Source organism: Symphalangus syndactylus, chromosome 4 (genome assembly GCF_028878055.3).
Source record: "Symphalangus syndactylus isolate Jambi chromosome 4, NHGRI_mSymSyn1-v2.1_pri, whole genome shotgun sequence".
NCBI classification, from domain to species: Eukaryota; Metazoa; Chordata; class Mammalia; order Primates; family Hylobatidae; genus Symphalangus; species Symphalangus syndactylus.
In genome coordinates, this window is record NC_072426.2 from 150,577,937 (window position 1) to 150,593,139 (window position 15,203).

The 15,203-nt window shown below is 36.9% G+C and overlaps 1 protein-coding gene across 2 annotated transcripts in view; it reads left to right on the forward strand.

The window, feature by feature from the left end:
* Window positions 1-14,522, forward strand: part of NEIL3 (nei like DNA glycosylase 3) — a 58,065-nt gene extending 43,543 nt beyond the window's left edge. For both annotated transcript variants that reach the window (XM_055276471.2, XM_055276472.2), the window contains 4 exons: window positions 2,817-2,986; window positions 4,743-5,163; window positions 11,941-12,115; window positions 13,878-14,522. In XM_055276471.2, coding sequence (XP_055132446.1) covers window positions 2,817-2,986; window positions 4,743-5,163; window positions 11,941-12,115; window positions 13,878-14,060 — 949 coding nt within the window. In that variant the 3' untranslated portion in view covers window positions 14,061-14,522. The remainder of the gene's footprint in view (window positions 1-2,816; window positions 2,987-4,742; window positions 5,164-11,940; window positions 12,116-13,877) is intronic.
* Window positions 14,523-15,203: the final 681 nt, after the last annotated feature.

A 15,203-nucleotide genomic window follows, 5' to 3' on the forward strand; every position in this document is an offset into this window, starting at 1 on the left:
TTAGCTGGTTATTTTGCTCGTTACTTGATGCAGTTTCTTCCTAGCATCGATGGTTTACAATTTGGCATGTTTTTGCAGTGGCTGGTACTGGTTGTTCCTTTCCATGTTTAGCGCTTCCTTCAGGAGCTGTTGTAAGGCAGGTCTGGTGGTGACAAAATCTCTCAGCATTTGCTTGTCCATAAAGGATTTTATTTCTCCTTCGCTTATGAAGCTTAGTTTGGCTGGATATGAAATTCTGAGTTGAAAATTCTTTTCTTTAAGAATGTTGAATATTGGCCCCCATTCTCTTCTGGCTTGTAGAGTTGCTGCCGAGAGATCTGCTGTTAGCCGGAGTCTCGCTCTGTCACCCAGGCTGGAGTGCAGTGGCACGATCTCGGCTCACTGCAAGCTCTGCCTCCTGGGTTCATGCCATTCTCCTGCCTCAGCCTCCCGAGTAGCTGGGAGTACAGGCACCCGCCACCACGCCCGGCTAATTTTTTTTTTTTTTTTTTTTTTTTTTTTTTGTATTTTTAGTAGAGACAGGGTTTCACCATGTTAGCCAGGATGGTCTCGATCTTTGATCTCGTGATCCGCCCATCTCGGCCTTCCAAAGTGCTGGGATTACAGGTGTGAGCCACCACGCCCGGCCTGGTGGGTCCTGAATTTTATCTGCGTTCCCTGGTGGGTCATGAATTTTATCTGTATTCGCTTCCACTGGCTGCCATCGTAAATTATCATGACCTTGGTAGCTTAAAGCAACAGAAATGCATTCACTCAAATGCTGGATGCTAAAAGGTGTGTGTAGGACTGTGCTCCCTCTGGAGGCACTGGGGGGAATCATATTCCTTTCCTCTTCTTGCTTCTGGTGCTGCTGGCATTCTTTCATGTGTGGCTACATCACTGCAACCTCTGCCTCTGTGGTCTCCTTGCCTTCTCTTCAGTATGTATCAAATCTCCCCCAGCCTCTCTCTTACAAAGACACTTGTGATTGGGTTAAGGGACCACCAGCTAATCCAAAATAATCTCTCTATGCCAAGATCCTTAATAACAACTGCAAAACTCTCCTTCTTTATAAGTAACATTTATAGGTTCCTGGAATTGTGCCCTATGTCTTTGGGAGGCCATTATTCATCTTACTGCAACACATTAAGTTTGAGATTCTTCTTACACATCCAAGTGGAGATTGGGAAGAATTTATTAATGAGTGATTAAGAAATGGAGCAGTAAGGAAAGGCAAGAATGTTTCCAAAGCCTCCATATGTAACAATAAAATTCTCCTTATGATCAGGGAAACTTATAGGACAGAAGAAAATGAAAATACGGAAAAGTTGGAGCACATGGAAAATCTAAAAGTCATTTAAATTGTGTTTGTTTAATTATAGATAAATGCATCATGCTGTCTTTCAAAGTAAGTTAGTAGAAGACAGAGATTAGGTCAAATAAACAAATTCTGTAGAAGATCTGATATTCCATAGGGATAATAAATACTGAGTGGCATTAAAAGTCAAGGGAAGTAAAGATAAAAGAATCCTAATGAGATATATCTTACTTTCAGATTTTCTTATTCTATTTATTATTTTACCAGACACTCCTGAATTTTAAAACTAGTGTAATTATACGTAAGGAACAAAATGTCACAGGAGACAAGGTTACCTTTGAAAGTCAAAGAACTCATGTTCTGAAATGTAAGATACATAGCCTTTACCTGCAAGAGCTTTTTTCGGTATTAATGTTTGGGATCATGAAGGGAATCCGTGATACTGCCATGGTTGCTTAACCGTGTGACATGCTCTATGTCCAGACCTATAGCTAGCTGTGCATTAGAGAGTAGGACTATGTCACAGCCAAATAAAGGCATTTTGTGTAAAAATACATGGTCAATGAAGGACTTCAGATGGAGAATCATGATTTATATTTGTGGCCAAAAATCAGGGTTTTATTGTTTGCTTGCTAATCTATTAATTGGCTATCCACCATGAAACAATCTTACATGAAGGGAAATAACACAAAGAGATATCTTTTTTCATCATTATGAATTAGTGAATTTACATAGTGCTCAGCAGATACTGTAGAGAAATTCTAGAGTTTCCTGAGTTTCCTGTGCACATGAAGTAAATGTAAAACTTTCATGTCTTTCAATCCTCTAATTTCTGCATAGGTGTATTTTCCCATAATTTAAGTGTATGAAGGTATTTTCATTTTGTTTGGGAAAAAGTACCAATTACTTAAAATATTATTTGAGAAATACTTCCTATTGTGATATCAAATATTTTTAGTTGGTTTTTTAAAAAACTACTCAATTATTTGACTCTAAATAGTTTTATTTGATGTTTCTCACTTTAACAACAATTAGTTGTTAAAGGGTCCAGGTGAAAACATTTTACTCTGGCCGGGTGAGGTGGCTCATGCCTTAATCCCAGAGCTTTGGGAGGCTGAGGCAGGAAGATTACTTGAGGCCAGGAGTTCGAGACCAGCCTAGGCAACATAGCATTCTGTCTCTACTAAAAATTTAAAAATTAGCCAAGCATGCTGATGTGCACCTGTAGTCCTAGCTCCTCAGGAGATTCAGGTGGGAGGATTGTTTGAGTCCAGGAGTTCAAGGCTGCAGTGAACTCTAGTGGTGCCATTGCACTATAGCCTGGATGGCAGAGCAAGACCCCATCTCTATAAAAAAAAAAAAAAAAAAAAAAGACTCTAAGATACAGTACTAACTTCTAAGCAATAATAAAGAGATAGCATTGGGGTATTAATGGTTCTGTAATCATTTCTAAAATACCTAGACAAGAACAAGGCAATAATAACAATGTTAATGATTAATTTTAAAAATTATCTTATAGCAAGCTACCGACTAGAAATACTATAATCAGTGGGACATCTAACAGGGTGGATCATGTTATGGACTCTGTGGCTCGGAAGTCTGAGGAGCAGTGGACCTGTGTGGTGTGTACTTTAATCAATAAGCCCTCTTCTAAGGCATGTGATGCTTGCTTGACCTCAAGGCCTATTGGTAAGACTGAATTTTGATTTCGAGTTTGTTACATTTCTTAAAGGGTTAATTATACAAAGTCAGGAATATATCTTGCTCCATCTTGATATTCCATAACTAAATAAAATTTTTTTCTCAAAGGTTTAAAGGAATTGTCAGTTTTTACATGTAAACCATGCTAATATTCTGTTGAGTATTTTTTTTAACAGGCAGGGAAAGCATGTTTGTGCTATAACAGTATGTGCCTTTGTATCTCAAAAATATGGAGATGATCACATCTGTTCTTTACTGTTTCTAATGAATTATTCAATAAAGCTTTGTTTTATGCAGATTTCAGCAACTTTCGAGTTTGTTATTCAGTCCAAGTGTTTCATAAATTGAAAGGGAGGATTTCTGTAAGAATATCTTTGCAGGTGGAATAGAAAAATGCTGAATTTTTTCTCTTCTTTATCCCTTCTACCCCTTGTTATTAAAATCTTTATCCAGACAATTCTACTGATTTCATTGAAATCCTTCAAAATAACTCTTTATAGCTCACGATTTCATGCATTTAGAGCATGTAAAACCTCAGAGGAAACCTGTGATTAAGAGCCATCTCATTGCTGCGGCTTCTATTGTATTCTCAAAGTGTTATTTCTTTCTTCAGTTAGAGATGAGAAAGTTCATTCCTGACTTATGCACCCCCGCATTGTGTCAACTGTCATATTGTGTTTTGTTCCCTGGGCCAGAAAGGCAGACATCACCCCTTACACAGCTTTGCTGTGCTGCATCTCCTATTTCCATCCCTCCTTCTTCAGTATCCTTCAGCAGAGACGGAACCCATGGAAAAACACAATCTTAGGTTGCCACATTGATTTCAACATTCTGAAATGCATTTATATGTCTCATTAACTATTTTCTTGATAATGTTTCTGAGTCAGAAAGACATCTTAATGATAGTATGGAAAGTTATTATAGTACAGATTCCAAAATCCTAGGATACTCTGTTGAAACATTGTATTTAATAGGTGTTAAGTCTGGCTGGTCACGGTGGCTCACACTTGTAATCCCAGCACTTTGGGAGGCTGAGGCAGGTGGATCATGAGGTGAGGAGATCGAGACCATCTTGGCTAACACGGTGAAACCCCATCTCTACTAAAAATACAAAAAATTAGCCAGGCATGGTGGCGGGTGCCCGTAATCCCAGCTACTTGAGAGGCTGAGGCAGGAGAATGGCGTGAACCTGGGAGGTGGAGGTTGCAGTGAGCCGAGATTGCGCCACTGCACCCCAGCCTGGGCGACAGAGCAAGACTCCGTTTCAAAAAAAAAAAAAAAAGATGTTAAGTCTTTTTAATTCATCTTTACTTATTTTAAATAAGCCTTTCACTTTGTCTTGTCATTCCTGGTAGTCTAGAAACAGGTCTCTAACTGCTGACCTAAAGCTTTATGGGGTATCATCTCTTAATTACCACCTTTTAATACTTTGCCTAATATTAGCAAAACTGATACCTGAATGACCTTTAAATGCTTAAACATAATAAAAAGCAAATATAAATCTTTGTTAAACCCGTGTCTGGGTTTCTGTAAGTCGAAATTTTGCATTTTACGTAGTATTTCATTTCCTAGCTAGAAGATGATTAATTCTGACTTGTCTGAGCTAACTTTATGTTATTAGTTCTATATATTAGTTCACTGTAATAAAGTGAAGTAAATTTTTTAATCAAATAAAAAGATGTTTCACATAATCAGTATGTTATATTTATGGGACTACTGCAGAATTACTTATCTCTCCTTCCAGATTCAGCGCTCAAGAATGAAGAAAATTCTACTGTCTTTAGCCACTTAATGAAGTACCCGTGTAATACTTTTGGAAAACCTCATACAGAAGTCAAGATCAACAGGAAAACTGCATTTGGAACTACAACTCTTGTCTTGACTGATTTTAGCAATAAATCCAGTACTTTGGAAAGAAAAACAAAGCAAAACCAGATACTAGATGAGGAGTTTCAAAACTCTCCTCCTACTAATGTTTGTTTGAATGATACACAGCACCCCTCCAAGAAGAGAACAAACAATATAACTCAACTATCCAGCAAAGTAAACATATCACCTACAATCAGTTCAGAATCTCAATTATTTAGCCCAGCACATAAAAAACTGAAAACGGCCCACTACTCATCACCAGAGCTTAAAAGCTGCAACCCTACATATTCTAACAGGTATGATGCTTTTAACCTTGGTCTTTAAGGTCTTTAAGATAATTGCTTTTTTTTTTTTTTTTTTAGATAGGTCTCACTCTGTCACCTAGGCTACAGTGCAGTGGTGTGATCTCAGCTCACTGCAACCTCTGCCTCCCGCGTTCAAGTGATTCTCCTGCCTCAGCCTCCCAAGTAGCTGAGATTACAGACACATGCCATCAGGCCCAACTAATTTTTGTATTTTCAGTATAGACGGGCTTTCACCATGTCGGCCAGGCTGGTCTCAATCTCCTGATCTCAAGTTATCTGCCCACCTCGGCCTCTCAAGGTGCTGGGATTACAGGCGTGAGCCACCACACCCTGCCGGTTGCATTAAGTTTTAAGACGGAAATTGTCCGTTGCTAAGGAAGTTGAATTACTTTTGGTAACATGAATCAAACCCTGAAAGACTGTTACAGTAGTTGCCTCCTTTCCCTTCTCTAGATTATAATGTTAGAGAAGGGAAGGAAATGGAAAATGTAATTTCCTACATGTATAAAAAGTTGGGTTTTTTTTTCTGACAATAACCATACACATGATCAATACAGAATATTTGGCAAATATTGTAAAGTATAAAGAAAAATATTTGTCACACATAATCATATTGCTTATCAATAACCAGTTAGCATTTTTTAATATTTCCTTCCAATGAAAGATAGTCTTCCAAAAGGGGAACTTTTTATAAAACTTCAGTAAGTATACTGTGTTCTAAAAGGAGGGGTCTGAGATGCCTCTGGTGACCTTTCTGTTAAAGAACGTGAATGGATCTCAAACAGTCATGTGAGATGGTGTTTATTTTTATTTTTTTCTTTGAGATGGCATTTTGCTCTTGTCACCCAGCTGGAGTGCAATGGCACAATCTCGCCTCACTGCAACAACACTCAGCTAATTTTTTTGTGTGTTTTTAGTAGAGACCGGGTTTTGCCCTGTTGGCCAGGCTGGTCTTGAACTCCTGACCTCAGGTGATCTGCCCACCTCAGCCTCCCAAAGTGCTGGGATTACAGGCGTGAGCCACTACACCTGGTGTTGTTCTTTAACTAAAAGTCCTAAAAAGCATGCTTGCTACTTTGTATCTGAAATTCAAAAGTTGTAATTCTAACTAATAAATACTACCAGAGCAGATATATTTTATAGGACTTCCAGCTACATGTCCAGGAGAACACCCTCATTTTTGTCACCTGTAATACAGAAATTTTAATACATAATGTCATCCTCTCTTTTCCTTAATGATTATTGGCAGCTCCTGAAACAATTTTCTGTTGACCCTCCTTCCCCCTTTATCTGGCCCTCCCAGTCCCTTTATCTGGAATTCCTAACTATGGCAACCCAATGTTATATCTCCAACAGAGGACACATTTCTCCACTATTTTCTTTTCTCGGCTGCTTTCTTTTTTCCTTCAGAAAGCAGCTGACTTACATCCAGCATTTTTAAATAAGTGGAGAATTTATACCACATAAATGGAGGGTCGTCCTCCCATGTATGTGTTTTCTTGCCAATGGGAGACAGGCAGAGAAAGAGTTACAGTCATCCCTCGGTATCCTCAAGGGATTTGTTCCAGGACCCCCCAGGATACCAAAATCTGCAGATGCTCAAGTCCCTGATATGAAATGGCATAGTCCTTGCATATAACCTATGCACACCTTTTCATATATTTAACTCATCTCTGCATTACTTCTTATAATACTGAATTCAATGTAAAGTTGTGTAAATAATTGTTATACTGTATATTTTGTATAATTTTTATTGTTTCATTATTATTATTTTTTGTTTCCAAATATTTTCGATCCAAGGTTGGTTGAATTCATGGATTGGGAACCTATGGATATGGAGGGGTGTACTTTGGTTGGGACCTAGAGTAACCTCAGGTGGAATTCTGAGATTCGCTGGCTTTTCCTCTTATTAACTATGCCTTTACTGATGGGTAGATGCCTCCTCTCAGCAGTGGGATGAGGGACCATTTGGTGTAAACTAGAGCAACCTGTAGGAATCCTTAAGCTTATTTCATAACAAATTCTGAGACAGTCTTTGCTCAATAGATGTATTTACTCCAAATTGCCTATTCCAACTCTAAATTTACCATCAGTTAATCCTGATGATTTATCCTTGACTGGTTTTTTAAATGTTTTGTTCATAATTATTTATGATAACTGGTTTAACTTTTGTTCATATACTCACATTTGAAGTAAGCTAAGGGGGCTAAACTTTTAACTGACTGGATAAATCCACCACCTTTTCACTTTAACCCTAATTAATGCCTCATGATGGAAGTTCATGAAGGAGTTAATTAAGAATGTTTGAGTTGGGAGGCTGTCCCGGAGCAGAAAATCATCTCCGAACAGTCTTTTCTGTTCCGTGGCTTAAGTGAAAAGTAGAAGTGATCATCTTAAAATATTGTGGCATTTGTTGTACCTAGATGAAATATCTTGGCATATTTTTATTCCCTTAATGCTTTGTAGAAAATCTCAGACAATTTAACTAATGAATTAGGGATTTAAAAAAACATTAATGTAACCTTAAATTTAAATGATTTCTTCATAAGCCATTAGTAACAGGATCATATGATTAATCACAGTGCACAGCATTACTTAGAAATGCTGCAGCCTGTGTATGTATTGAATATAAGAACACCAGGACTGAGACTCCACAATCAATCAAGATCAACTAGCAGAATAAATGTCAAGTGATGAAATAAATTCACCCAGCAGCCCTTCTGCACCCAGCTACTTTACAAGGAATAAATTGCAAATTACTGTCATTTATTTCATTTTTCTCCTTGTCTGGCAGCTATAGTGTTCATCTTGTGGACAAGATGCCTAGCAGAAGCTCACAACATAATACTATTAAAGCAGGTGGTCCATTCATAATTTATAGCCAGTTTGTTTTTTCTTTAATATTATATGATAATTACTTTGACTTTTGTTCTCTTAATTACTGTTCTCATTACCACACAATCCATGCCGTGTTGATGAGGCGTATTTTCTGATTGGTCTTGAGATAGATGTGTATTCCATCCAGCTATTGGCTTATAAATTAGATGATTGAACCCATTTTTAAACAGTTAAGAATAATTACTAGAAACAGTTTAAGTTCTCGATCCAATTATTGTAAACACAGAGCAAAACACAGTGATTCATTTTCAAAGAATGCATGCGTTTTAGGTTGAAATTTTTCCTGAGTTGATGCAAAGGCTCACATAGGAGGGTGAAATGACAGTAACAAAATCATTAATATTTTCTCACGTTTGCTGCCGTCAGGGGTGTTGAAAATCTGTCTTTAATCACCAGTGCAAGTACTGACACCATGTCCTTGTCTCTTGGTTGCTTCTTGGAATTTTCAGTCTAAGGATTTCAGAACCACCCGGGACCATCCAGAATGAGTCACTTCACTTTTATTTGTTTTAATCCCTGAAATAATCCTGTATGACAAAATCTACATTCAGTGAGACCGATTAATCCAAAAAATTTAGACAGTATTTTTATTATAATGAATCACCCTATCTATAAAATGAGTTAAACCAAGCTTGTCCAACCAAAGGCTTGTGAGCTGGACGGCTTTGAACACAGCCCAACGCAAATTTGTAAACTTTCTTAAAACATGAGTTTTTTGTGTGTTGTTTTTTTTTTTAAGTTCATCAGCCATCATTAGGGTTACTGTATTTTATGTGTGGCCCAAGACAATTCTTCTTCCACTGTGGCCCAGGGAAGCCAAGATTGGACACCCCTCAGTTAAACTGTGATAAATTTACCATGAAAAAATAATATTCACTTTAAAATTACAGATCTGTGCTTAGTAATGTCTTCCTTCTTGATGATAGTTTTTGTCTGGTCTCTGTTCAGTTTTATTTATTAATAAGTATTGAGAATCTATTATGCCTCAGGCATTGTTCTTGATTCTAATGACATGTACATGAGCAGACTATAGCCAGCAGGGCCAAATCCATCCCACCACCTGTTTGTGTAAAGCTTTATTTACATTTGTTTATATATTTTCTATGGCTGCTTTTTGTGATAATAAACTTAGACCATAAGACCAGCAAGCCTAAAATATGTTATCTGAAAAGGTTTGCCATCCCCAATCTATTATATTAATAGATCATTTATAACCCAGAATTAATATTCAAAATGATGGTCATGATCACTAAAATGAACAATTCTGTATGCTACATTTAAGTAAGAAATCTGCCACATTTTAGAAAGTTTTTATAAAACAAAGAGGAACTAAGATGTCCTCAGTTAATCAGAACATTTAATTATCCTGGATAATGTTTTCTATCATAAAATTAAGATTAGCTGTGCATATTTAGAGGCCATGTGATCACAGGTGGCATTAGTATCTTGGTTACATTACTTCAGTGCTTCATAACTTAATGTGCATACGAATCACCTGGGAATCCTGCTAACATGCAGATTCTGATTCTGCAGGCAATCAGGAGTAGGGGTGGATACATCTGTGTTTTCTAACAAGCTCCGGGTGATGCTGATGCTTCTGGTCAGTGGACCACACTGAGTACCAAGAATAAGATCACACGTGGCTATGTTTTTTTTGTTGTTGTTTTTTGTTTTTTGTTTTTTTTTTGAGACGGAGTCTTGTTCTGTTGCCAGGCTGGAGTGCAATGGCACGATCTCAGCTCACTGCAACCTCTGCCTCCCGGGTTCAAGCAATTCTCCTGACTCAGCCTCCCGAGTAGCTGGGATTACAGGCACATGCCACCACGCCCAGCTAATTTTGTATTTTTAGTAGAGACGGGGTTTCACCATGTTGGCCAGGCTGGTCTTGAACTCTCGACCTCAGGTGATCTGCCCGGCTCAGCCTCCCAAAGTGCTGGGATTACAGGCATGAGCCACTGCGCCCAGCCTGTGGCTATGTTTTTAATTTAATTTTTAAAGGAAGAAATGGAGTGGAAGGCAGAAATGAATGCAGAGAGATAAGGCAGAGAGATGACATTTGGGCCCCTCCTTTCTACTTTAATCCTACCTTCTACCTTGGCCCTAATCCCCAGAAAAATTTTAATAGAGAATCTAAACCTCTCCCTGGATACGTGGAACCCTGGAGCTCTCTAGGTTGAAACAAGTAGGTTAGAAAACGTTCAACCGTTATCCAAAACAGCCGCCTCTAAAATAATACATAAAACTGTTTTTATGTCCACACAATTTTTAATAAGAATGCATCATTTCATTAATTTTGTTAATATTCTTAATCTTTTCTCCTTTAATTTTAAGAGAGCATTGTTTATGAACCACTTGCTTTAATTGTGAAATCTCTTGACTTCTCTACAACTGTCCAGATATCTGGCTTCTCTTGAAGTTAAAGTTTTGGAGGAGATTGGTGAAATGGAGTTTTGAAGGGGGTTGTTGAACTGAAAGGTTGTGGAAAAGAAAAGTTCTTTGCCTCTCAGCTTTCCTATTTCTGATTTGATATTACCCATGACTCTAAAATACAACCACCACCCCACCCCTCTACCCTGGAAAAGGCACCATCATACTAGTTGCTGGTGAAGTATTTAATGATAATGATTCATTTAACAGTGCCTGCAGCTGCTCTTATTTTACAAATGGCTGTTGAAGAAACCTTCAAAAACTGCCCTCAGAATGTTTGAGTTCATCCCAGCAAACATTTTCAAAGCAGTATATTTAAGCATCCTTTATATAAATGAATTTCAGTCCATTTCATCACAAATAAAAGATTGCATTCTCTGAACATTTCAATTAGATATGATGCATTGAGGCATCATAGAAACAAGTGTGTAAAAAATGCAGTTTAGGAAGCAAGGAAAAAGGGAAATCACCTTTGATTTTTAAGTATTTTTAACAATTATTTAAGAATGATATTTTTGTTCTCTAGATATTTACCGAAAAGATAAGAATGGATTAACTATTTTATCATTAAGGAGTTAAAAAAAATAGGAATATTAAGAGGGGGACTTCTGGTTTTAATGAATGTGAACACTTTCTCTTCAGTTTATTAAAAAACTAATTCTCATAAAGTCATTATTAAAATATGCACAACATAGAAAATTTAAGCTTCTTTTCAAAAAGAAAATTCTGTTTATACAGCTACAGTACAAGGCCAGCTTCCAGCCTGTGTTCACTGGGTATGAGGACAACCTCCAAATACTCTTGATCCTAATTATGGGGGAGAATAAAGCTTCCCTGCTAGCTTTACAAAATTCATATTTTTGCTCTCTGCCAGCCAGCCTGTTTCTTGCAGGAATATGATTGCGACTATTATAGTAGCCTTGATCAAAGAAAAGCATAGAAAATTGTCTTTAAAGTGGACAGCAGAGAGAGTGATTTCTATGGCCTTGTCAGAGCCATTGATGAGAGTTTGCTACCGATAAGAAAATAATTAGAGAATATTGTGACTAGCTGCTTTGGGGCCAGTGGGAATGGAGAACCTGGACTTGAGAATATTTTAGAGGAAAAAGAAGTGGCTACAGTGTAATATTGGGTAAGAAAACAACTGAATATCACAAATGAAAAATAAAATTTGATTTACTGGATACACAGTCTGGCTGCTTTTGTTCTTTAGAAATTTAAATTACGTGTTTTAGGTACATAGGTAACTTTGGAAATAAATTAGAATTACCTGGGAAAACAAAGAATAAAGACAGCCTTTTGCATAATGACCGAATGTTAACGAGGTCCACTTTTTGATAAAATTTCTTTGTACAAGTGAAATTCTGACATGTGGGGGTAAAGTGGTGTGAATGGTCCCTTAGCACTCCTATGCTGTACTTATTTTGTAACCTGTCATTACAGTGAACTTCAAATTAATGTGACAGATGGCCCTCGTACCTTAAATCCTGACAGCCCTCGCTGCAGTAAACACAACCACCTCTGCATTCTCCGAGTTGTGAGGAAGGATGGGGAAAACAAGGGCAGGCAGTTTTATGCCTGTCCTCTACCTAGAGAAGCACAATGTGGATTTTTTGAAGTATGTGTAAGATTTATCTATCTTACTAAAATGTAACTAAATGCTTTGGTTATTAATGTATAACAAATAGCAATACTCTCCTAGTTTTACCTTTTACCTTTAAATTTGAAATAGCCATTTTGGCATTCAGTCTAAAGCTTGAATGTTGAGTAACTTAAAATTCCGATGTTCAGCCAAAAGAAATTTAATAAAATAATAGCTATTACATTGTTAGAGTATATCATGTTTATAATCACAAGTCTAGAAGTGTTGCCCTTAGCTTGTAAAGTTAGAAAGACACTGAGTGACTAGCAAGTACTAGTAGTACATATGTGGCTAATAATCCAAGGTAAGAATTTGTTCTTCCTGCTTCAGTGCTACATGAAAACCTTTGGTTTATGCATTGGATAAAGGTTTATGAGAAACAATTTACATGCCTGGGATTTACAATAACCTTATCAAATCCTACTTAACCACACTTGACCCAAAAAAGTGATGGCACAACAGCAATTTAGCTATAGGCGATTCCTCATGCCCTCCCAGTCTGTGGATGTGTCCCTAAAGATGAACCTAAGATAGCAGATAAGAACCTCCAGTCCGTTTAGTGAGTCTCACTTCCAGTATTCCTCAGTATGAGCATCTCATCAGGCTGAGTGTGATTCTAATGTTCAGAGATACATATTTTTTCTAGTTACTCTTCATCTGGAATAGAACTGAAAAAAGAAAATATTGATATGTGTCAGTGCTGGAGCAAAGATTTTCCGGTTGGACGTTTTGAAAGATCGAATATCTGTCTTCAATGTGATACCTTCTTAAGGAATTTCGCAGGGAAAATTGGATAGTGATTTTAGACCTCAATTTCTGAACACAGTGTAACTCTACCCTACGAAATTCATAGATTTCCTCCTCAAGAAGCTTTTATTGATGTAATGGGAAAATATTAGCAGTATTCATGGTATTGCTAAAAATATAATAGCCTTTTTCATATCTCTCTTGAGGTCAAAATTAGTAAGAATAATATAATAGAATCTGTCTAATTTAGTCTGGGTATTTGATTCTTTTCCTAAGGAAGTTTAATATTAAAATCATGACAAATCTTTGATCTTACAGGGGTTTTTTTGTTGTTGTTTGGTTGGTTGGTTGATTTTTTTAGAGACGGGGTCTCACTATGTTGCCCAGACTGGTTTCAAACTCTTGTGCTCAAGCTATCCTCCAACCTCAGCCTCCCAAAGTGCTGGGATTAAAGGCATGAGCCACCGTGCCTCGCCTGATCTTACAGGTTTAACTGAAACCGACCTATAGCAGGGATGTTGGTGATTACAGCAAGATTTTGTTAGTTTTCAATTATTCTTAACAAAGTGAAGAGACTTCTGTAAATATACCTTTAGACAAAGGGAAGCCCAGAATTATGACCATTTTCTGCATGATTCAAACAAATTTGCAAGAGAGATGCTTCTTTTAGGATATAAGCTTTTTTAAAGGCAACGACTAATTACTTGTCTATTTTACAATGTCAAATTAATGATAACAGCAGTGAAGACTATGTGGCACTAATCACCGGTGCCTAGGGTTAGCCTGTACATCATTATCATGCTATAAAAATATTATTAGCAGTATTCATGGTATTGCTAAAAATATGATAGCCTTTTTCATATCTCTCTTGTGGTCAAAATTAGTAAGAATAATATAATAGAATCTGTCTAATTCAGTCTGGGTAAGTCTTATTTGATTCTTTTATATAAACTTTTATATAAACTTGTAAATTTACCTTTTTTTCTTGCAGTGGGCAGATTTGTCCTTCCCATTCTGCAACCATGGCAAACGTTCCATCATGAAAACAGTATTGAAGATTGGACCTAACAATGGAAAGAATTTTTTTGTGTGTCCTCTTGGGAAGGAAAAACAATGCAATTTTTTCCAGTGGGCAGAAAATGGGCCACGAATAAAAATTATTCCTGGATGCTAATATCTGTAGATTCTCTGGCATTTAGTCTCTTCAAACTGTGTATAATGTTTGGTCCTCCTCTGTTTCATAGAAAAGTTGTAGAATATCTGTGATACATTGAAAAGTTACTGCAATATTTGAGAACTGTTCTTTTTTTTTTTTTCTTGTGTGTGCCATCTTTCCATCGTTGGCTACGTGTTTTCTTTTTGCCTTGATGAACGTTCTATGTATTTCATCGGATACACAGCATATTCCATTTAGGATGTGTATTTAATGCATTTAGTGATGATAATAAAGTGTTTTTAGTATGCTTTTAGTATCTTGTAACTGTGGAGAAGCAGTGTTTTTTTTTTTTAGGAAAGGATTATGCAACACAATAAAATAAGATATTCTGTCTGTAGTGAATACATTTCTCATGTACTAACACTATTTATAACATGATTAAAGATATTTGTTTTATTAAATAAAATTGAAGAAATAAGATTTCCTTTATGAACAAGTCTATTTTTAAAATTCTGTGCAACCAACATTAAGTTCCTGTTAGATGCTGGGGCTGTGCCAAACCTTGTATGACTTCAAATTTGTGTTCTCATGTAAAGTGATGGGGATGCAGACTATAAAAGTAACATTTAAGAAAAGAACTTGCATGTAGGCATTTAAAAGAGAGGTTGATTTACATTTTTCTAACGCCCTCTCCCCGCTGCTTTTATTTAAATTTTAGCAGAGATCACTATGATTGTTCCTCCTCGATAAAAAGTCACTCTTAAGGTGTTTCTGTATGCTTGTAAAAAAAATTCCTGTCAGAACTGGTTGAATCTATTCTTTTTAAAGGACAGCACAAAGGTGGCTTGAACCACTTTCCCATTCTACCACTAATTTTTCCATGCAGAGCTATGGAAGTTAATAGCATATGAAATTATTGGCAAGAACAAAACATATTTTGTAGTTTTATAAGTATTTTGACTCTACACTGAAAAGACAGGACCAACCTAAGATGAGTGATCTTCACCCAAATTGCTCAACAGGGCAGTGACTACAGAACGGACCAGGAACTGGACTGGACAGTTGACAATCTTAGCTGCCCTGATGTGGAGTACATAGAGAGTACATTAAGAAGGAAACGGCAAGCTAATTGTGCAATAAAGAGGAAAAAAGGTCCACTGC